Source organism: Typopeltis vanoorti, chromosome 1 (assembly GCF_054136105.1).
Source record: "Typopeltis vanoorti isolate ZY-2024b chromosome 1, IOZ_Tvanoo_1.0, whole genome shotgun sequence".
Classification (NCBI taxonomy): domain Eukaryota; kingdom Metazoa; phylum Arthropoda; class Arachnida; order Uropygi; family Thelyphonidae; genus Typopeltis; species Typopeltis vanoorti.
Window position 1 is genome coordinate 101,872,679 of NC_143549.1, and position 25,282 is coordinate 101,897,960.

General features: G+C 36.8%; 1 protein-coding gene across 1 annotated transcript in view; it reads left to right on the plus strand.

The window, feature by feature from the left end:
• The window catches only part of LOC150110257 (dynein axonemal heavy chain 5-like), a 972,373-nt gene that overhangs the window by 731,992 nt on the left and 215,099 nt on the right, over positions 1-25,282 (plus strand). The window contains exon 55 of the mRNA XM_090394637.1: positions 19,093-19,319. Coding sequence (XP_090250763.1) covers positions 19,093-19,319 — 227 coding nt within the window. The remainder of the gene's footprint in view (positions 1-19,092; positions 19,320-25,282) is intronic.

Sequence of the window (25,282 nt, forward strand, 5' to 3'; positions counted from 1 at the left end):
GACAAGTGCTCTACCCCAGGGATCAGTATGGCATTCAGCCATTGTATTCAATCTATACATTAATGATACCAGGAAGCACCTGACAGAAGATATTCATTCATTTGTTCACTGATGTACAGCACATACAGAATGATTTGAGTGTGCTGGAACTGTGTAGGTGAATGATAACAGCCATCAATTCATTGTTAGTAAGTGTAAAGTTATGCACTTTGGCATAATGAGATTTCCAGTGGCACATTTATGTTGGTAGGATTATGCTTCGAAAAATTGATGAGGCTGGGGATCTCGGAGTATGGTAATACAAGAAGTTGAAATTTTAGCAAATGCATACAGTTTTACCTCAAGTTACACAATATGAGTATGTGTACAGTTATACCTCAAGTTATAACTTCATGATACGTATTTACATCCTTTATCAACCTTGATGCTTTCATACTCCTTTCTTCAATGGAAATATATATTCAGCTGGCATGCATGCATTTCCAAAATAGATGTTTCATCAAGTTAATCCTGAAATTTTGACAACTTCTACAAGTAATGTAACTCAAGAGATTATATTTTTGAAATGAATGGGAACAGAAACAAAGGGAAAAAAAGCATTTGACAAAGTTAAAAGAAGCATTTTATTTAACATATTAAATGAAAGACAAATACCGAATAATATCCTAAAAGCTATAAGTATATATATATGAAAACAATCAAATACAAATAAGATTAAATCATGAGCTATCATATACGAGAGAGATAAACCAAGGGGTCCAACAGGTATGTCCCCTCTCAGCAGCTCTTTTTAATATTTACTTAAATGAAATAATAATAAAATGGAATAAAAATTTCCATCACGGTATTAAACTTTCTCCTACTGTGAACTTAAACTCTCCTTTTTGCGCAACGACCAAATAATAATTACAAATTCTGAAGATAAACTACAGAAAGCTATTTTATATCTAAATGAGATATCCAAAGATTATGGTATGATAATATCAATAGAAAATTCAAAAACTATGGCCTTTAAAGGACAAGATTCAGCAAGAACTAAGATAGTAAGAGATAACAATATCTTAGAACAGGTGAATTCTTTTAACTACCGGATGTATGATCACATATGAAAATGAAAAAGATATAAATATAAAAATTGCAAATTATTTAAAAATAACAGGTGTAATTAACTCTATATTTAAACCAAACCTAGTTCAAAAACAAACCAGACTAAAATTATACAATACATTAGCCCTACTAGTCTTATTGTATGGAAGTGAAATCTGGACAGTAAAACAAAAAGACAAATGAAGATTAATAACAGCAGAAATGAAGTTTATGAGAAAAACTGCAAAGTATACTCTCTTTGATCACAAAAGAAATGAAGAAATTATGAAAGAATTAAACCAAGAATCAGTAATAGAAAAAAATTAAAAAATATAAACATAAATGGATGGAACACATTCAAAGAATGAAAATAGAAAGATTACCAAAACAAGCCTTAAAGTACAAACCATTAGGAAAAAGAAAACCAGGACATCCTCTTAAAAGATTCAACGATGACTTCTAAGGCCGGAACAGGCCATGCTAGGCCTAGATCCTTGATATGCATGATGATGATGATGATATAATAAAGAGGCAAATTTATATTTGCAATTTAGCATATGAAATTATGAAAATGTATTGTAGCATGGAAAATTGAATAGTTTCTTTCTTGTTTATTAAAAATAGTAAACAAGAAAGAAACAGGAATTTAAACTGTCATCAGATATTTACTCATTTCATGTGTGCATGTCATGAAAACTTCAGAGTATTCTTATTAATGAAGGCAGCTAATGTTGTCGTTGTTGTCATATAAGTGTTATAACTTCATGATACGTATTTACATCCTTTATCAACGTTGATGCTTTCATACTCCTTTCTTCAATGGAAATGTATATTCAGCTGGCATGAATGCATTTCCAAAATAGATGTTTCATCAAGTTAACCCTGAAATTTTGACAACTTCTACTGTCAGTTTTATCATGGAAGACATGGTAGTCCAAATTTCTAGAATCATCTAGCACTAGTGTTAAATGTTTTAGCCTCAGGATCATCACTTTTAAGACTCATAAATGTTTCAGACTTTGTTCTTGAACCACTTCACTAAAAATAGGAATGGTTGCTTTATTATAATCATCAATCCTTAAAGTTAGAATTTTGCCATTCTTCACATAAGCCCTAGTTGCTTACATACTACTGTCTAAGAGAATCTTCAGTCAATTTTGAAAACTTTTGATGAAGCTATTCCACATTTTCTGCACTTCATCTAGTTGACTGTAATTCATATAAAAGTAATTCTTGCTTCAGTTTTGTTTCTTCTGTATTTTTTAAATCTTTCTCCAATTTTTCTCTTAACCCAAGGCTTAATTGTAGCTTTTTATTATTATTATTATCCAGGCCTCCATACAGTCAAAAGACTCATCATGGGAGGTCATTTTTAGGAAACACAAAGTTTATCTTGAAAGTTTAATTTTCACTTGGTTAGAGTATAATAAAATTAGTTTAATCCTTTATCCAAGTGTGAGCCAACAAAGTTTGCACCTGAAAGTATCTTCAGGACTGGGGTAAGGTGGTACAACACCAAGAAAACTCGTTGCAAAGGTGGAGCAAGCTACCAACACTCCTATCTCAGTATCTCTTAAATGCAAAACACATCTCCTTGCAGATATGTCTAATGTTATGCATTCAGGGAAGGGCCACTACCCAGACTAGTTTCGACCTTTATTGAAGTCTCTTTAGTGGGAGCCAGGCCCAAGTGGAGATACCATTCATGGAGAAGCATTAGCAGGTCATCTCTACCTATAGGAGTTGCCAAATGGTGTGCCACCCTATTTTAATAAATTACTCTGGATTTAGAGAAAGATGTTGAAAGTTTATTTTTCACTTGGTTAGAGTATAATAAAATTAGTTTAATCCTTTATCCAAGTGTGAGCAAACAAAGTTTGCGCCTGAAAGTATCTTCAGGACTGGGGTCAGGCAGTACAACACCAGGGCAACTCGTTGCAAAGGTGGAGCAAGCTACCAACACTCCTATCTCAGTATCTCCTAAATGCAAAACACATCTCCTTGCGGATATGTCTAATGTTATGCATTCAGGGAAGGGCCACTACTCAGACTAGTTTTGACCTTTATTGAGGTCTCTTCAGTGGGTCGAAACTAGTCTGGGTAGTGGCCCTTCCCTGAATGCATACCATTAGACATATCCTCAAGGAGATGTGTTTCACATTTAGGAGATACTGAGATAGGAGTGTTGGTAGCTTGCTCCACCTTTGCAATGAGTTGTCCTAGTGTTGTACCACCTTACCCCAGTCCTGAAGATACTTTCAGGTGCAAACTTTGTTTGCTCACACTTGGATAAAGGATTAAACTATTTATTATACAAAGTTTATCATACCACTCCTTAAACCCATTGACCATTCCCACTCCAACCACTCTCTCAGGCAATGCATTCCAAGGTTCAACCACCCTCCATGCAAAGAAACCACTCCTCACTCTCTTGCACACAGCCTCCTTTCATAACTTCCAGGAATGACCCCTTGTCATCGCTCCTTCCCGCCATTCCACCAAGTGAAAGAATTCTCCAATGTCTACCCTGTAACTGCCTCTCAACAGTTTAAAAGTCTCGATCATATCACCTCTCCTTCTTCTATCCACCATACTCTGCAGTCCACATTCCCTCAGTCAATCCCCATAACTCATATTGTACAGTCCTGAAACCATCTTTGTTATCCACCTCTTTACCCTTTCCACAGTCAGTTTATCCCCTTCAAATCTTGGGGACCAAACCTGAGAACAATAATCTAGGTGTGGTCTGATCAGAGTCTTATACAATGGAATGATAACTCTTTTATCTCTGCAGGTCAGCATCCTTCTCGGTATTGCAGCAATCCTCTGAGTTACCATCACCACCTTTGCAATATGCTCCTTGAATTTCAAATTTCTATCAGTCGTCATCCCCAGATCTCTTGTCTCCCCTACCTCCTCCAGTACAACTCCTCCAATCGAGTATGCATCCTCCCATCGAGGGATCCCAAACTTCAAGACTTTACATTTTGCTGCATTGAACCAAGACCCCATTCATTTGCCCATCTGTCTAGTTTATTCAAATCCTCTTGCAGGGCTGCCACATTTGCACTATTACTGATAACCCTTCCCAGCTTCACATCATCCACAAACAACTGAGTGTCCCCTTGTAATCCATTGACAATATCATTGATATAAAGGTTGAACAATACAGGTCCCAGTACTGAGCCCTGTGGAACCCCACTTGTAACCTTCTGCTTCTTTGATATTGCCCACCATACACAACTCTCTGATACCTATCAGTCAGCCAATTCTGAATACATTTGACTAACCCAACATTTAAACCCATGTGCTGCAACTTAAATATCAGCTTATCATGTGGCACCCTGTAAAACGGCTTTGCAAAATCAAAAAAAATGGCAGTATATGCCTTTCCCTCATCAACTGCTCTTCTCACTTTATTATAAAAAGCAATCATATTAAAGCAAGAGCGCCCCTTAACAAATCCATGTTGATTCTCACAGATAACATTACCCTCATCTGCCCAACGCTGTATATAGTCCCTCACTAATTTCCCCAAGACCTTAACAACTACTGATGACACACAAACAGGCTTATAATTAAACCCTTCCAGTCTGCTGGAAGGATTTAATTATAAGCGTCCTTATGGAGCGGCACTATCTTACCTTCCTTCCATTCCCTGAGTACCTTTCTCACAACCAGACTTTTATTGAAAATCCAGGTCAATGGAGCTGTCAGTTCTTTAGCATGTTCTCTCAAAACCCCTGGTGAAATACCATCCAGTTGAACAGCTTTACTGGTATCCAGAGTACTCGGTATTTGGAGCACAGTCTCCTCTTGCACCTCTAAACCCTAAACCTGCCCTATCCCTCTAGTATTAAAACCTCCTCCAGGATGAAATACTCCAATAAAGTGCTCATTGAACAACTCCACTTATTTATTTATTTATTCATATAGAGTTCCCTCCCTTTTCTCCCCCATTCCTATTGGGGGCGAGTTGAGCCCCCTCATTGGGGGGTAAGTATTTATGGCTGTAGATTCGTGTGCTCACGGGGCCAGTTTGCCTGCTTGCAGGGTGAAAACCCCCAGTTAAACTTGGGGGCGGGGGGGGTGACCCTGCTGTCCACTCCCAAGACCGGCTAACTTGGCTATGGCTGAGGAAGATTCTTAAGCTCCTCACGTCGGCAATGGGAATCGAATCTAGGACACTCCTTCCCCAGGCATATGGTTGCGAAGTGCAAAGCCACTAGACTAACCACGCGGACTACAACTCCACTATGTCCTCTGCATCAGTCACTCTATTCCCATTTTTATCCCGCAATGTCATTCTTCTACAATCATTTCTCTGCCTACTGGCCACATAGCTAAAAAATTCCCTAGGATTTTCTTTGGATCTTAGTGCCAATCTCTTCTCATATTCCAATTTTGCCTTCTCACCATTCTGGTCACTCTCCTGGCTTGTGTCTTATATTCTTCATGTATCTGTCCTCTACCCCCCCACCTCCTTATATCTCTTCCATAATTTCTTTTTCAACTGCAGTTCCTGCTTGATATTGTTTGTCATCCACTTTACACCAAATTGTGTCCACTTCTTCACCCGTGGAATACAGCTTACTATTGCCACTAACAAATATTCTTTCACAATTTCCCAAGCACTAATGATATCCTGGCCTTCCAATTCTACCCTCCATGGAACTGCCCCTAGTTGATACCTTAGACTATTATAATCACCCACCTTATAATTCCACATACGGTCCCTTTCCTTTGATACACCTGCATGTCTGTTCATCTTTCAAGTCAAAACCACATGGTCACTTTTTCCAACTGGTGCGAGAGATGTCAGCTCACTTATTATCAGCTCTTCTGATGCTGTGACCAAATCAAAAACTCTTGAACCTCTTGTTCCCTCTATTACATGCTGCCGAAGACATTTGTCCCTCAAGAATTCCAGAAATTCTATCCCCTTCTTTCTACTTGCATTTTCCTCTTCCCAGCTGATGCTGTAGTTAAAATCTCCTATAACAATCATTCTTCTTGCACTTGCCAAGCTCAACTGCCTAAACATCTCCTGGTCCCCACCCTCTGTGCTTCCTGGTTTATAGCAACGCCACACTAAATATGCTGTATTGGCCAATTCTACTTCACACCATATGCTTTCAAAACCATTTGTGTCACTGCCTTCCAAAGCCTCCATTCTTAGAGGACATAAGTCATCACTTTTATCATAAGCAGTACTCCACCACCATGTTTTCCTTTGCTATCCTGCCGAAAAATTCTGTACCCTGCCACTTCAATTCCAGATATTGTATCATCCTCTGTCAACCACGTCTCAGAGATCCCAATAACCTTTGGCCAGGTTGATGCTATCAGCGCCACCAACTCATTTCTTTTATTTCGGATACTCCTGACATTAGTATACAGCATAAAAATGTCACTGCTTCTATACCTATCATTGTCCCCTCTCAACCCCCCCCCCAGCCTCAATGTTACCTGATGTCGTCCCCTTTCACCAAGCACCCATTCCCACAAGAGGCCACTCCTGCTACCATCCACCCTGGGAATTCTAGTTTCCATGCATTGACACACTGACTTGTTCAGGAAACAGCAATCTTTCCAAATGCCTTCGTCCTTCCTCATTTAAATGCAAGCAGTCTCTAGTGTTAAATTGTGAATTAAACTATGTTGTGTAATTTATTTTTTTTCATTCACATTTAACATTGCTTATTATGTATTAATCATAATTTGTATAAAGATTATTTATTGTTCCTTAATTAAGGATTACTATTTAAATATTTATTCTAAACTTAACCTACTATTAATTTATTAAATAATAATATATGTAGAAATTTATGATAACTAAAATATATATGCAAAGTAACGAAAAGTGTATTATAAATAATTGTATACGTAATGAAAGAGCTGATTAAGTAGCTCAAATATTCTGTTTATTCTTATTTGTGAAAATGTAACGTTATGTAATCACTTATGTAGTAGTAGAGCGTTGTATTACATTAGCGAAATGTTTACGTTCATGCGTTGTCATGGAGACGCATGAAATAAACATGCACGAGTCGAAGAGTGCGTGACCTTGGAACGAGAAAGGAGAAAGGGGGTAATAAGAATTTTATAGAAAGAAAAGGGAAGAGTTTTGCGGAGCCTGAAGGAAAGTAGGATATAAGCAAGGAAGTGAAAGAAAATTGTAAATTCTTTAGGGCAGAAATTCAAGAGCATAGTGTTTAGAAGTAAGCAAGAAAACGTAGTGAAACTTATACTCAGCTGCAAGTGAAATCAGTTGTTGTTATAGAGGAAAATTGATGTCGTAATCGGATAACTAAAGAACTGGACATTCAATGGGAAATTCTGATTAGTCCCAGTTAATTTAGGATTACGTCTTAATTCTATGTTGCCCTGAGAAGAATTATAATGAATTTAACTAGTTGCAGGAAGGTAAACAAGGAAGGATATCAGTACCTTATTGCTGTTTTTTTAGAGTAGTGAAGCGCGATTAACAGTAGTTCAGTTAAAGCATTGGAGAATTTTATTTAATGTGTTCCGCTAGCTCAAATAAGTTAATTCATAAGTGTGCTCGCAATAAATTGATGTATTGAAGATTGTATCTGGTAAGAGTAGTCATACATGTTTGTTTATTCTAACATTAACTATAGCGTATCTTCGAAGTTCAAGGTCCGAAATAAGATTGCTTGGAATAATGTCTACCTTGATTAGTGCTTGCTGTGAATTTAAACATTAAGTACAACTGATAGATGTGTGCAGACTGATCAAATGAGAAGTTTTGTTTTATTAACTTGAATTAAGAAAATTTATAATTTTGAAGCAGTGAATTGTATGTTAAAGTTTAGAACATTGAATTGGAATGAGTGACTTAGCAAGATGTATCAAGTTATTTGTATTGTTTCATTTAAAAGTAGAATTCATGTATTTGCTATATATCGTATATTAAATGTTTTATTTTGTTAATCTAAATATTGTGTTTTGCCTGAACTCCCTTTTATTGCACCGTTCATAAAAAATTCGAATCTTGCGGGTGCCCCAAGTAGAATAATAATAAATGATTCGGCCTAATGAGAAGACTGCTAACTTAATTAAGAATTGATCCTACTATTTTATATAGACTAATCTAAAAATAGGGTGGCGCAGTATAATTATAAATTTCCCTACTTTTGGATTGGTGATCAATTCGCAATTAGTTATTATATTGATAAGAGTGACTTGAACCAAGATGGTGGATTTAGAACATAACATGAAAATAGAACGTCACGACACTAGCATACAGTTCCCTTCTGTCCTGAAACACCCTCCAAGCATCCACCTATTCCAATCCTCTCTTCTCACACATTCTGGCTATTATTCGATTCAGTATTGCCGCTCTTCTGCTCTGCTTGTCACTATCATACTTTGGCAACACACACACAATCTTCCCTCTCTGCGTTTTCTTTTGCACAACTTCAAGCAAGAATCTCAGATCTCTTGCCGCCCTATTTACATTGCCTCTCAAGTCATTTTCTCCCTACAGTCAAACATACCTCTGGCATCCTATCTTACACACCAGAAATCATCCAGTCTCCATACATCATCCCTCTAACCACTCCATTCCTTAATTGCTCACCTGCATCCCTCTCTCTCTCCTTTAACCCTTTCTCTCTGTGTTCCCCTACTTACCTGCTGTCCTTGCATCACTCTGTCCCTGTTTCCAGCACTCCCTCGCATTCTTCTCATTTCCTCTCTCTGATTGTTTCCATTCTCCCCTCCTCTATCATTCCCATAACTTTCTCTCACTCCATCTCTTCTACTGTTTCCATTCTCTCCCCTTCTATCATTCCCATATGTCTCTCTCATTTCCTCTCCTCTACTGCTGCTATTCTCTCCTCTTCTAGCATTTCCATACCTCTCTCTCCTTCCCTCTCTCCTACTGTTTCCATTCTCTCCTCTTCTAGCATTCTTCAAGTTTCTGTGCATCTAGTGGTGTGGTACTTCGACACAAATTTTTAATTTTTTTGAGCATTGTCTCTGATAGTATAAAATGCTGATTAACTAAGCTCAGCCACTGATTTTACATCCTTTCTCTTCCCCCTCTGCTTTCTGCTCTCATATCAGCAGCAGACTTTCTTCTGAAGTAATTGCATTTCTTTTCTTTGATTTATTTATAATTCACATTGCAAGATTCACTGAATTTGGAAAAGGAAAAAGAAAAAAAAAAACTGCTATGATAAAACAGATAAATTAAAATCTGAATCTAAGCAGCATAGAAAGAGCATTGTCGAATGTTGAAGTTGATTAACACATCAACTAACTTTCATTCAAACAGAACTGGCATGTGCACCCCCAAACAACATTGTCCAATATTAAAGTTGATTAACACATCAACTAACTTTCATTCAAACAGAACTGGCATGTGCACCCCAAACAAAAAGTTCTAAACAATCACAAAACAAATCTTGTTAGTGCAAAATCTCATAAGTTGAACTCTCATAACTTGAGGTATTACTATATTTAGACTTAGGTGTTGGAGGAGAGCAACAAAATAATTAAACACAGATTTTATACTTTCAGTATCTGTCTCTCTCACAGGTACATCTTCATCTGGAATACAATATAAAAATTGTTTATAACTGCACAAACAGTAATTGGAAGATGTTAGACTAGAAGTCTCAAGTCCAAAGAGAGACACCTTCTCTGTGTCCAGGGCTAGTACTAGTAACTAGCCTTGGCTGTTGGATGGGATGCCTAGGAATTACTGTTTCCGAAATCATGGGAAGTTTCACTCAGCCACATTTATTTATTAGGTTTGATTTTTTTTAATATGTTGTTAATTACAAAAAAAGTCATGTTTATACATACAGTGGTGAAGCATAGTATTTTTTTTCACTTTAATTCTGTGCAAGATGTATATTCTGACCATGCCTTGAACATTGTCAGCAATTCTGACTGTGCCAGCAGATATGTGATGAAAATAAGCATGTTGAAGCCTAAAGGTTGCATATCGAAAATTGTAAATACACCTAGATGAAAATTGTGGTGCTGAAATTGATATTCATGTGTAAGATAAGGTTATTTTTGTCACTTTACAGGCCCTTGATGTGACTACACCCAGACCATTTTGTGCAGCTTTGATCTCTTCCTGGGATCTGAGATGATGAAGCTGTGAATAAAGTGCAAAGAAGAGTTACAAAGATAATATCAGTATTATGGAATGTAGATTATGAGGAACTGTAAGTGGGCTACAGACATTGATAAATAGGGGAAAAGGGAGTGATTGAAGTTGAGGCTTGCAAACCTCTGAAAGAGTGTTATAGGATATTGAATGATGCAATTTTTCATTATATGGAGGGTGGGAGGGAGAGGACAAGGGGATATCTGTGGAAGATAAGTTTGTGTGTGGTTAAAAAAGGGGAGATGATTAGATTCTCCATTCACAGCAGTCTGTAAGTAGAACAGTTTATCTTGTGATGAGTGCATTTAGTGTGTACGAGAGCAGGTATGACAGCTAGTGTGAGTAATGTATGGCCCAGCCTGGCCTTCCTTGATTAATGCTTAACCCCTCTGGATATTCTTTATAATAATAGTAATAATAATAATAATTGTTGATTTTTGCAATTATTATTATTATTATCCTAAGACTCCATGGAGACACAGACTCATCTAGGAGGTCTCTTTTGTCACATGCACAGCTCATCATACTGCACCTTAAACACTTTCAAATTCTCTGCAGACCCCATGCTCTCAGGCAATGTTTCAGTTATTCACAACTCTCCATCCAAAAAAACCTGCTTCTCACACATCCTCCTTATGTAGCTTCCAGGAATGACTTCTTGTCCTCCCTTTATCTCCCACCATTTTATGAAAAACCTCTTCAACATTTCTTTTAGGCTTATGGTGATCCAAATACATTTTGGAAAATTATAGAGACAGCTACCGTGTTTGAGTAAAACTTTAGTTTAATATAAACTAAGATCCACTTTCGACGTTTCGACCTTTATGTCAAGATCATCTTCTGGAGCATATGCACTATATACAGAAAACAAGCTACACTACAATCTACATGGTTTGTTAAAGTTACTGACCAACCATTACAACAATTATTGGCATGACCTCTGGTGAAAAAAAAAAAATATATATATATATACTTCAACGCTAGAGTCCTATTAGTCCTATTGGAAACCATTCCAACCAGTTGGTATGGAATGGTTTCCAATACTGGCTGAAGGTTGCCTAGAGTCCTGACATATGCTGGATACTACGTGTTAGGTGGGCTGAATGTGTGCCATCCAGATTCTTGGAATTTTCATGCCGCCATTATTGTTGATATTTGGGTGGTTTATCAGAATTTCGCAGGCTTCCTTAAATTTTCTTTCATACCAGGTTTTAGTATGGTGTAAAGAGTAGGCACTTTTCCAGTCAATTTGGTGTGAGGTGTTGAGAGCGTGATCTGAGAGGCCTGCTTCACCAAAATGGTTATATTTAATGTGTCTTATGTGTTCTTTCTTACGTATAGGGATTGTACGTCCTGTTTCACCAATGTACGGTAAGTTACAGGTGCAGTGGATGCAATAAACTCCGGGATGTGCTAATGGAAGGAGAGAAGGAGAGGATCCTTAGAGGAGTTGAATATGTTTTTAAGTTTAGTAGGTGGTTTAAAGGTGGCATTGAAGTTATAATGGTGTAGGATTCTGTTGATTTTTTCCGATAACTCTTTAATGTATGGGATCATTTTACTGTAGTCTAGATTCCTTTTTGTTGATGTTTTATGAAGTTATAGCCATTATTTATGAATGTATCGCTGATGATTTTTAGTTCCTGTTTCAGAGCTTGCTGGTTGGAGCAAATTGTTATAGCTCTGTTTTTAAAGGTGTTAATGACTCCATATTTTTGTGATGGGTGGTGGTATGAATTCGCGTGTTTGTATTGGCCAATGTGTATCAGTTTGAGGTAGACCGTGAACAATAGACTGCCTGAAGGAAGATGTGTGACCAGTGTATCTAGGAATGGGAGCGAGTTCTGATTTTCAATTTTAATGGTAAATTGTATGCATTCATGTTGTTTGTTCAGGTGGCTAAAGAATGTGTTTAGCATTTGTTGCCCATGCGGCCAGATAACAAACACATCGTCAACGTATCTAAGCCACACTGTAGGTTTTAGAGTGGCGGAATCAAGAACATTTTGTTCAAAAGTTTCCATATAGAAGTTAGCGATTGGGGGGGGGGGGATAGTGGCGAGCCCATGGCTGTACCTTTTTTGTAGGTAAAATTTATTTTGCCACTCGAAGTAACTGGACTGTAGTTCAAAATTGCAATCCAAACTATCGAGCTATATACTTGAAAGAATTACTGACAATTCAGCCAAATATATCCTGGAAAATAATAAAGAAAAACTTAAGGCCAAATTTCACATTTTGAAACAATGCTGAAATATGGCTGCCAATCATACGAATCCAACCAATCAGGAGATCTCCTCACTGGTAAACAGCTCCAACAGTGAACAACAAACAAGGGAGACAAGGAGCCACCAACCACCTGCAAGCAAGAACCATGTGATCAACTTATCAAGCCACACCTTAAATAGCGGCCAACTTGCAAAACTTGAAAAAGGCCTTAACTACACAATAGCACCTAAAAAGGTCAATAAATTGGATTTTATTTACCACATAGAAAGAGGCATTAGGTCCCTACCCAACAATAAAATACAATTAGAAGAATAGTAAGAAAACTATACATAACAATCTTACAAAAACGGAACTAGCAGCAATAAAGTCATTGAAAGCCGACCAAGACATCATTATAACGAAATTGGATAAAGGCAATGCCACTGTCGTCCTTGACAGGTCAACATCCATCCATCAGATGAATCAACTAGTATCTGATAACAGCACCTATCATCTGGTAAACTATAACCCAACAAACAGGACAAAGAATAAAACAGAGAAACTACTTAAGTCCATCACTTCATGGCCATCAGACACACTTAAGAAACTTATACCCCACTATGCCCACTCTACCAGAATATACTTTCGGGACACAGTTTGTGTCCTGAAAGTACACAAACAAAATGTGCCTCTTCGACCTATTGTGGAAGGAATAGATAGCCCTAATTACCACTTAGCCAAGAAATTAGTGTCGGCACTCAAGGAGTTGGTAGGTCATTCCCACTCCTACATAAAGAACACACAATACTTTATAAACAAAATTAAAAACATAACACTCGACAAAGATGACTTATTAGTCAGTTTCAACGTTTCTGCCCTTTTCACAAATGTCTCAATCAATGACACAATCCTTCTACTACGGAACAAATTTCCACCCAACATTTACGGCCCTCTTTGCCCACATACTATGGTCTGGTTACTTCGTGTGGCAAAATAAATTTTACCTACAAAAAGAAGGTACAGCCATGGGCTCGCCACTAACCCCCCCCCCCCAATCGCTAACTTCTCTATGGAAACTTTTGAACAAAGTGCTCTTTATTCCGCCAATAACAAACACATCGTCAGTGTGGCTTAGATACATTGACGATGTGTTTGTTATCTGACCATATGGGCAACAAATGCTAAACACATTGCTTAGCCACCTGAACAAACAACATGAACGCATGCAATTTACCATCGAAATTGAAAATCAGAACTCGCTCTCCATTCCTAGATACACTGGTCACACGTCTTTCTTCAGGCAGTCTATCCTTCACGGTCTACCGCAAACCGACACACACTGGCAAATACATACCACCACCCATCACAAAAATATGGAGTCATTAACACTCTTAAAAAAAGAGCTATAACAATTTGCTTTAACCTGCAAGCTCTGAAACAGGAACTAATAATCATCAGCGACACATTCATAAATAATGGCTCTAACAAAAATACTATCAATAAAATACTTCATAAAACATCAACAAAAAGGAATCTAGACTACAGTAAAACCATAGCCATCCCATACATTCAAGGGTTATTGGAAAAAATCAACAGAATCCTGCACCATTATAACCTCAATGCCACCTTTAAACCACCTACTAAACTTAAAAACATATTCAACTCCTCTAAGGATCCTCTCCTTCCATTAGCACATCCCGGAGTTTATTGCATCCACTGCACCTGTAACTTACCGTACATTGGTGAAACAGGACGTACAATCCCTATACGTAAGAAAGAACACATAAGACACATTAAATATAACCATTTTGGTGAAGCAGGCCTCTCAGATCACGCTCTCAACACCTCACACCAAATTGACTGGAAAAGTGCCTACTCTTTACACCATACTAAAACCTGGTATGAAAGAAAATTTAAGGAAGCCTGCGAAATTCTGATAAACCACCCAAATATCAACAATAATGGCAGCATGAAAATTCCAAGAATCTGAATGGCACACATTCAGCCCACCTAGCACGTGGTATCCAGCATGTGTCATGACTCTAGGCAACCTTCAGCCAGTATTGGAAACCATTCCATACCAACTGGTTGGAATGTATATATATGATCATGGTGTTAATATATATATAGACTTGTTGTTGCTCACAATGTAATTTTACAAACAGTAGATAATATTACTAATAGGACTCTAGTGTTGATGTATATATATATATTTTTTTTTGCACCAGAGATCAGGCCAATAATTGTTGTAACGGTTGGTCAGTAACTTTAACAAACCATGTAGATTGTAGTGTGTAGCTTGTTTTGTGTATATAGTGCATATGCTCCAGAAGATGACTTTGATATAAAGATCTAAACATCGAAAGTGGATCTTAGTTTGTATTAAACTAAAGTTTTACTCAAACACGGTAGTTGTCTCCATAATTTTCCAAAATGTACTCTTCAACATTGATTCTATAACAACTCCTTACTAACTTGTATGTCTCTCTCTATCATATCACTAGACTCTGCAAATTGCATCATCTCAATCTTTCTTCATATTCAACATACAGAGATCAAAAATGATTTTATTCAACTGCCTCTTGACCCTCTCCGACATCTCTTCACCCTTTTGAAGACCAAGTGACCAAATCTGCACAGTAGGCCATATGTGTCTTATCAGAGCCTTGTACAATGAAACTAGAATCTCCTTACTTCTACAAGTAAGTGTCCTCAACATCATTCCCAGAATTCATTGTATTGTTCCTCACAATTTTGGCAATAATAATTCGAAGTAGAGGTTCGTGTAGTGGTTGAGAAAGTTGTAGGTGTCCTCCCGCGATGAGTCTTCAGACTCCTTGGAGGTATCAGGAATAATAATAATAATAATAATGATGATGTCCTCTAAGTGGTCTGTGCAGTTAGTCTAGTGGCTGTGCACTTCGCAACCATATGCCTAGGGAAGGAGTGTCCTTAGTTTGATTCCCATCGGTGACATGAGGAGCTGAAGGATTTTCCTCAGCCATAGCCAAGTTAGCCAGTCTTGGGCATGGACAGTAGGTTTTTTTCCCCAGTTTATTCTGGGATTTTTCATCCCCCAAAGCAGGCAAACCAGCCTTGATAACTTAACATTACATACACAGGATACACCGGGCCTTAGGGCTGACCCCCTTATCCTGTGAACGGTTTGAGGTCTGGTGATTAACTAACCCTCGACACCACAAAGTAAAAGAGAGGTAAAGGAAGATGAGATGAGATGTCCTCTAAGTTTCAGATCCTTATCCACATAACCCTAAGATCTCTTATTTCCTCCACCCTAACATATATCTCCACCAAGAGTAAATTCTGCCTCCCATCTTTGCTTTCCAAATTTTAAAACCTTACTTTTCGCAGCAATGAATTGGCATCCCCACTCCTGGTTTTAGGCCACTTATTTTTGGGTGAGGTAGATGTGGAAGCATTTTTGGTGGTGGTGGATTTTTTTTGTGATATTTTTGTAACGGTATTTTGAGAGTTTTTCTTTCTTTCTTTCCCTCAATTTTTCTTTAATATGTGTTTATATTTTTCTTTAATATGCTGGTCTGGTTCACCGAGTGATTAGTGTATCTGCTCTCCATCCAAAAGGCTGCAGGTTCGAATCCTGCTGTGGGAATGGATGTTTGATTGTCTGTGAAAATACTAGTGGTGGTGGGCAGTAGATGGCATTGGTGTAGATGATGATGATGGTAGTTGTGGTTCCTAGTTGGAGATGAAGAGTTGTAGAGTAGGTGGCCTCCCTCGATGAGTCTTTGGGCTTCTTGGTGGTGTCACATAATAATAATACTAATATGTGAAAAACAACACATTTATATCAGTGTGGAGTGACAGCTTGTTTGATATATTGCCCATTAATACCTTCTCCTGATCTAATCATTTTCAAATCCATATTTGTCCAAAGACAGGAGAGTAGCAATTTCTTTGGTAGAATTTGTAATATCAGCCAAGTGCAGCCAAGATGAAACCTTACTTTGCCTAAGTGCAGTCTTTATTGCACTTAGGTCAGGAAATCTTATGTCTTTCGATCAGTTCAATTCTGTACTCTACAGCAGCAAGCCCTCAGAACCACTACTACTATACCTTGAAATGGAGGGTAGGGAGCTTTTTCTGGGTTTCTACAATATTTTTATGACAGTCTCATCCACAAAAGATCATAAACCTATATCACAGGTGTGAGCTCAAATAAACTTGCCAAAAATGTTCAAGAAAACTGAAAGAATAACAATATAACTTGCTGCATTATTTTTCCTAAATATTAGATATAGTACTTGAACAGTGCATCCTAATAACTCTTCTATCCTACTCGTCCTTCTGTTTGGTTCCAATATGTAGAGTATACCTTGGCATAGTCGGCTGAATGGTTAGCATATTTGCTCTCCAGCCAAAAGGCTGCAGGTTCGATTCCCGCCTTGGGCATGGATGTTTGTGATTGTCTGTGAAAATACTAGTGGCGGTGAGTGGAAGATGGCATTGGTATGAATGATGATTGTAGTTGCAGTTCGTTGTGGTTGGTGAATTGAATAGTTGCCCTCCGTTGATGAGTCATTGGACTCTCTGGAGGTGTCATGTAATAATAATAATAATAATATAAATTTGCAGTTTAGTATTCTTCACCAGTGTAATTGCATTGTGAAAAAATTAGCACAATTCATCAAAGAATTCCATGTACTACTCATCTGGAAAACAACATTTCTCTTGTTATTATTATTATTACACAAGACCCCCCATGGAGTCAAAGACTAATCTGGGAGGTCCTTTTATCATACACACAGCTCATCACACCATGCTTTAAACACACTCAAATTCTCTGCAGACACCACACTCTCAGGAAAGGCATTCCAATCATTCACAACTTTGCATGAAAAAAACCTGCTTCTCACTCCCCTACTTACACTCTCCTTATACAGTTTCCAGGGATTACCTTGGTTCTTCCCTGATCTCCCACTTTTTTTGTAGAACCTCTCCAGCATTGATCCTATAACAACCCGTTACTAACTTGTAGGTCTCTATCATATCTCTCCTCTTCCTTCTGTCCATCAGACTGCAAATTTCATCTTCTCAATCTTTCCTCATACTCGACATTCTAGAGGTTAGAAACTACCTTTAGTCAGTTGCCTCTGGACCCTTCCAACATCCTGCTGAAAACCAGGTGACCAAATCTGGGAACAATAGTACATGTGTGGCCTAATCAAAGCCTTATACAATGGAACAAGAATCTCCCTACTTCTACAAGTCAGGGTCCTCTGCATCATTCCCAGTAGCCTTTGTGTTGTCTTCACAATTTTGGCTATGTGTCCCCTATATTTCAGATCCTTATCCACTATCACCCCCACATCTATTATTTCCTCCACCTCTGACAATATATCCTCACCAAGCATAAATTCTGCATCCCATTTTTGTTTTCCAAATTTTAAAACCTTACATTTTGCAACATTGAACTCACATCCCCTTCCAATGCCCAATAACTCAATTTATTCAAGTCTTCTTGTAAGGCCACAACATCTTCTCTACTCTTCATGGTTCATCCCAACTTTGGATCATCTGCAAACAACTGAATATCTCCATCCAAATCTTCACTAATATCATTGATATACAAGTTAAACAGTAATGGCCCTAAAACAGATCCTCCAAGGAACATCACTAGTGAGTTTCCTTTTTCTGGATATCGCTCCCCCATACACAACTTGTTGATACCTATCAGATAGCCAGCCTCCAATCCAATGCACTAATCTAATATCCAACCCCATCTGCTCTAGTTTGACTATCAACTTATCATGAGGTAATCTATCCAAAGCCTTTGCTAAATCTAAGTATATTACACTGTATCCTTCTCCTCTGTACAAGGAAGTAGTCACCCTATTGTATTACATAAGTAGATCACTAAAACATGACCTCCCTTTAGCAAATCCATGCTGTCCATCAAAGATAATACCATTGTTGTCAACCCAATTCTGGACCTAGTTTTCACAAGCTTCTCCAACAACTTAACTACAACACCTGACACACACACACACAAATAGGCCTATAGTTTGATGCTTGAGTTCTATTACTTCCTTTATGAAGTGGCACAATTTGCCATCCTTCCACTCCTTAGGAACTCAACCCAATGCAAGACTCATATTAAAAAAATATGTCAAGGCAGGTGTCAACTCCTTGGCACATCCCTTCAGAATAAGTGGTGATATATTATCAAGTCCCACAGCCTTATTTACATCTAGTTTGTTCAACTCCCCATACACCTCTTGCTCACTTACAGTCAGTCTCTCCTCTCCCCATCATCAACTACTCTCAATCTCTCCATGAAGTTGCATTCACAAGATTGAAAGACCTTTATGAACTGCTCATTAAATATTTCCACCACACATTCCGCAACAGCTGTCTTTATACCATTTTCTCCAATCACTGTCATCCTTCCATAATCATTCTTTCTTTTGCTGGCTACATATTGAAAGAACTCCTTAGGATTTTTTTTGGCTTCATTAGCTAACTGATCTGCTCAGTGCTCTTAATTTTTTTTATGAAGAACATATTAATTTTAAAAATTTATAATTTGCTTCCATGATTTGCATTGCATGACTGTGTAACGAATTAATGAAATACAAACTAAATTTTTCTTTGCTTTTATTTTCAAGGTTGGAGAAAGGTTTAGGACTCGTGCACAAAAATTTCCAGGTCTTATATCAGGTTGTACTATTGACTGGTTCCAACCATGGCCTAAAGATGCACTCGTTGCAGTGGCCAAACATTTTCTAGCAGACTTTGATGTTATCTGTAGTGAAAATGTAAAGCAAGAATTAATGGAATCAATGGGGAACATTCATCACAATGTGTCATTGTGCTGTGCTGAATACTTTCACAGGTAAAGTTCCTAGAGATATATTTTTATTTAATAAAGTTTATCTAAATATATGTGATTTAATATGAAATCATTTTATTAATGATAAGGCTAGACACACCAAATTGTTATTTACTCCTCTTAGTGGAGAGTATGTATTCCTAAAATAATTAAAAAACAGCAACAACTCATTATGTTATAACTGGAATAAATATCACCAAGTATATCCAAGTTTCATAATGGACTATTAAATATTTCAAAAAGGTGAATATCTGGAATACTGACAGATAACTTATAGTTAGAAACTGCCTACATTCAGAAACATTATCACATTACTTCCAAGAGAAGGAATGTGCAATTATTATGATTATGGTATCCATAGCTATAATTCTTGGTGGTAGCTACCTGTTAGCTCTCACTTTATTAATCAAGACTTGAATTTCATGAACTTATTATTGTATGGGCACCTCAGTGGAATCCGAAGATCATCATGGGAAACCCAAACTATCAAGTATCTATCATATCTCTCCTTGAAAAACCCATTAACAGACATAATAATCACAACCGTCTCTGGCAACTCATTCCACTCATTCACCACTCTCCAAGTGAAAAATCTAGTCCTCACACCCCTAGTAACTTCTGATTGATTTAACCAGAGAGGCAATTTGGTGAATTTGTATGTAAGGATAGAATAATCTGAACTCCATGGTGGATTCAGAAAGTTAAAGAGGCAGTCAAGGAAAAGAAGAAAGCATAGCAAAAGAGTTCCTGGCAAATAAGTCAGCATATACTCTGAGAGAATACAAAGAGAAATATAAGAAATTAAAGCAATGTACAGGTAACCCTCATATAACGCAGATGTTAGGTTCCATAGACATGCCGCGTTATATAAATCGTGTTATGCAAGACTCAGATCACATAGAAAAAGTAGGGTTAGGTTCCAAAATCGTTTTTTTTTAAAGATTATATAAACAATGACATATCCAACAAAAATATATTTTTATTTAATTCAGGTAATTCATGTAAGTTAAGAAAACATATAAACTATGAAACAAAATACATAGTGTACACTTATAAAAATATAAATTGTATGTAAACTTCATTGCTTATAATGCATAAATGTTTTAGGCAAAATAAAATAAAGTGCATATTTTAATCGTCATCACTGTGTTCAAAACTAAAAGAACGTAGATGTTCTTTATTTATGAGTGGCTGGACGTCATCATCACTTGAAATCTCTTGAACATTATTTGCATAATACTCATTGCATACTTCAGCTAGTTTAGTTATCAAGAAGTCAGTAATAAGACCTTGCTTACTACTACTATGCTGCAATTTTTTATTAAGTTCATAATACAGAGCTAAACAAATATCCAATTGTCTCGTGGATTTTCCGGAGCGCTCCATTGAGAGATCATTATCCATAAAATAACTTTCTTGGCAAGTTCAATCCTTCTGCTAATTTCTTTAAACTGAATTCTTTAACAGATTCATCACAATCAGAATCTTTCGGCAGAACTTTCCTCATTTCGGCGTCATCTATTAGCTGTATCAGTTCCTCCTCATTTAAATCTATTTCTGAATCAATTAATTTACTAATTTCCTTTTCAACCATATTGCAAAAGTGCTCTAAGTGGCCATTACTATAAAAGTAAATTTTTCACATAAAAAAAAAGCATTACATATTGTATGTAACTCACCAAGAAATAAAGTGCTCAGCTTGAGATTAACACACTTATGATTTTTAATGCGCTTTCCTGGCAGAAAAGAAAGGCAATTTTCAACAATAAGCACTTTATACGGTAAACAATTGATGTACATGTGTGCTAAAGGGTATTTCCCCTAATATAAATTTGCTGCTTATAATTACATGCACGAAACGGGCAGACACAAATTTAACAAAGATGAAATTTGCTTTTTAAGTCACACGTTGAAAAATATATGAAAAGATAAAGGTTACTACAGTTTGTATATCATCTTATATCAAAACCGCATTGTATAAGTACTGCATTCAACAAGGGATACTACAATTTATAGACCGCGTTATATCGAAACTGCATTGTATAAGTACCATGTTATACAAGGGTTACCTGTATAAAAGTAGCTAAACAAATATCATGGAAAGACTGGTAAGAAGATAAAAATAAACATAGCAAGATAGCAAAATATTCTGGCGATGACATGAAAACTGAAAATTTTTAGATGTCTGGAGTAATTCTCATGAAAGATTGCTAAACGAAACTGGAAGTGGTAGCACAATGATAGAAAACATTCAAGAGAAATGTAATCAAGTATTGCAGTATACATTCAGTGCTTGAGATAGAAGAAAGTTATCAAAGATCCAAAATGTGAAAGCACCTGAAGTAGAATGCACATTCTCTTAAAATGTGAGTCAATATCCCATTGAATTCCACAACTGTATTTGCATTCAGATTCTGCAATATCCTAAGTACTTCCATTCTTTCTTTTAAGGTTACACGGTGGTCAGCATTCATAGTGAAGAATTTATGGAGACACAACACATGTGTTAGGATAATTACTTTACTTAACATTAAACAAGTAAACGTTTCGACCTCTGTATTGAGGTCATCATCAGGAAAACATAAATATGTACAATATACAAGCTACATGCCGATGCACTTTACAAAAGTAAAATGAATCGAAATGTTTGTTAATCATATATCCTAGACTGACTTCTGGTGAGGGAAAAAAAAAAAATGGAAGTACATTAAACAATTTCCACAGTTCTTTCATATTGAGATTTTCTATATGGATTGAAGATAGGTCTCCACATTCTTGGAATAATTAATCCATCATTTTTGTTCAGATTTGGATGATGTTTCAGCATTTCACAAGCTTCTTTGAATTTTCTTCCAAGCCAGGTTTTGGTGTGGTGTAGGGACTTATTCCTTTTCCAGTACCTCCAATTCATAAACCTCTGTTCTCACATCAGTCCCTGTGCTGTCATAACAATATCTTTACTTTGATGATTTACCTTTCAAAATGATCATTCAATAAGCATTTTGTCTGCAACAATTTCATCTGCCTCTGTCACCTGTCTACCATCAGCACTCATTAAAGTTATCATTCCATAGTCATTCTTTCTCCTACTTGCTGCATAACAAAAAAAAAAATCTCTTTGGGATTTCCTTTCACCTATTTAGCTAATTTCTTCTCATAATCTGATTTTGCCTTCTTTACCATGCTGGTCACCCTTCTTGCCTGATCCTTGTATTGTTCATGAGCTAGCTGGTCACCTTTCTCCCTGTATATATCCTCCACATCATTTTCCTTTTATGCAATGCATGCATAATGATACTACTCATCCATCTAACTCCTACCTGATTTACCCTCCTAATCTTGGGTATACAGTGTGATATTGCTTCCTCCAGATATCCCCCATGTACTATGAACATCCCTCTCTTGCGGAACTTTATACCATGATACTGCTTCAAGCTGCCTACTAAGTGTATCATAATCACCTACCGTATAGTCCCACTTATACTACCCTTTTACCCTTTTTTAACTGAAATTTCCACATGTTTTGCTACCGCCAAAGTCAAGACCGTGTAATCACTTTCTCCCAATTGGAGGCAATGTAGCCATCTTAGTTATGACAGGTCTTCTAACCCTATAGCAAGATCCAACACTCTCATACCCCCCGATTCCTCTCCATCACATTCTGCTTCAAGTGATTATCTCTTGGTAAGTGTATCAATTTGGTTTAGGACTGAGGAATGAAGTAGGAGAAAGGATTTTGAAGTTTTGTGTTGAGAAGAGCTGCTTTATTGCAAACACTCTTCCAACATCATAAAAGAAGATTGCACATGTGGAGAATACAGAAATCAGATTGATTATTTACTAAAATAAAGAGCCAAAAGGCTTCAGTTCGGTGATGCAAAATTATATAAGTAAAGTGGATATTAGATCCAGCATTATTTCAAAGCTGAATGTAGAAACTATGAAAGTTTCGTAAAAAATAAGTTGACCAGAGAGCTTACAGAAATACACTCACCAACATTCACAAGTTGCCTTAGCACAGACTACTTAGAAAACATAAACGCTGCCAAAGCATCTATATATATATATTTGCTTTCTATTAGTCCATTTTCATGAAACTGTATCAAAATGGACTAGAAAGCGAATATATATAGATGCTTGGGCAGCATTTATGTTTTCTAAGTAGTCTGCAATTAGGCAACTCATGAATGCAGATGAGTGTATTCCCATAAGCTCTCTGGTCAACTTATTTTTATGAAACTTTCATAGTTTCTAGGTTCAGCTTTGAAATAATGCTGAATCTAATATCCACTTTGCTTTGATAGATTATATTGTTGACCGCAGAAGGTGGACGAGTGCTATCCAAGCAGCAAAAACACTACCTGGTGCAGACTGTGGGACAGATCTTGAATTATTAATAGCTGAAAGTAAATTGAAATTAAGGGCTAAGAAGAAACAGAAGGACAGTATCAGATTTCATTTAGATCCTATAAATGAAGCATTTAAAATAGAAGTCAGAAAGAAATTAAAAAGTTTGGAGAAGACAGGAAGAGAATTAGAACTAATGGAAGAAACAAAATGTACAGTCATAGAAGCAACAAAGAAGACTAAATAAAGCAGCAAGAAAGAAAGATTGTAAATAGTTGTCAGAAGAAACTATTCAAATAGCAGAGGAAAGAAGAAAAATGAAATTTCAGAGAAACAAAGAAGGGATTAGACAACTGAGTGCAGATCTATAAAGACAGGCTAGGAAAGATAAGGAAAAACATCTAAACAAAAGGTGCAAGGAAATTGAAGAAAGCCAATATTATGGATGAACAACAGATCTGTTTAGAAAAATAAATGATGCTACATGGAAGTTTATCCCTACATTAGGAGTTGTAAAAAGTAACATGGGTAAATGTCTGATGGAAGAAGAAGAAGTGAAAAAAAAGATGGAAAGAGTATGTAATGGATTTGTACACAAAAGATAATATTGAAGGAGAATTTGAAAGGAGAGAATTTGTTGAGGAACCCATGATAATGAAAAGTGTAGTGATATCAGCAGTAGAATAGCTGCCAAAAGGAAAAGCTCTTAGAGCTGATGGTGTGTCAGTGGAATTATTGAGAACAGCTGGGGATGAGGTGGTGAATATATTGACTGGCTGAAATTTCTCACCAGGTGTGAAAGAAAATATACTGGCCTAGAGATTGGAAAATATCAGTATTCATCCCAATTCCAAAAAAAATCAAATTCCGGAGATTGCGAGAATTATAGAACCATTGCTTTAATTTCACATGCAAGTAAAGTTATGCTGAAAGTGATCCAACAAAGGTTGGAGTCATATGTAAATAGAGAAATGCCACAAGAACAGACAGGCATTAGGAGAGGTAGAGGAACTAGAGACCAAATAGCAAACATGAAATGGATTATGGAAAGAACAAAAGAATTTCAGAAGAAAGTATTCATCTGCTTTATTGATTATAAGAAAGCTTTTGATTGCGTGGATCATAACAGACTATCGATTGTAATGAGATCAATAAGAATACCCAAATATCTAATTCTATTGATTAAAAGAACTATGACAATGAAGAAGCTTCAGTAAAAGCGGTTTTTGGAGAAACAGACATTGTTTGGATGAAAAAAGGAGTGCTGCAAGGTTGTATATTGTCAGCCGACCTTTTTAATATGTATAGTGAATTTATTATGAGCATGGCTGATTTAGACAAAGATCCAGCTGGAATTAAGATTAGTGGCAGAAAAATGAATAATTTAAGATATGCAGATGATACAACCCTCATAGCAGAAACTAAGGAAGATCTGGAGCAGTTGATTCTATTGGTTAAGATGAAAAGTAACAAAGCTGGGCTTAATTTAAACATCAGCAAAACAAAAATGATGGTGTCTGGCAATTTAAATGAATTTATAATAGAGGGAGATAAAATAGAAATCATTGAAAGTTATGATTTACTGGGATCCAAAATCACAAATGATGGTAAATGTGAAG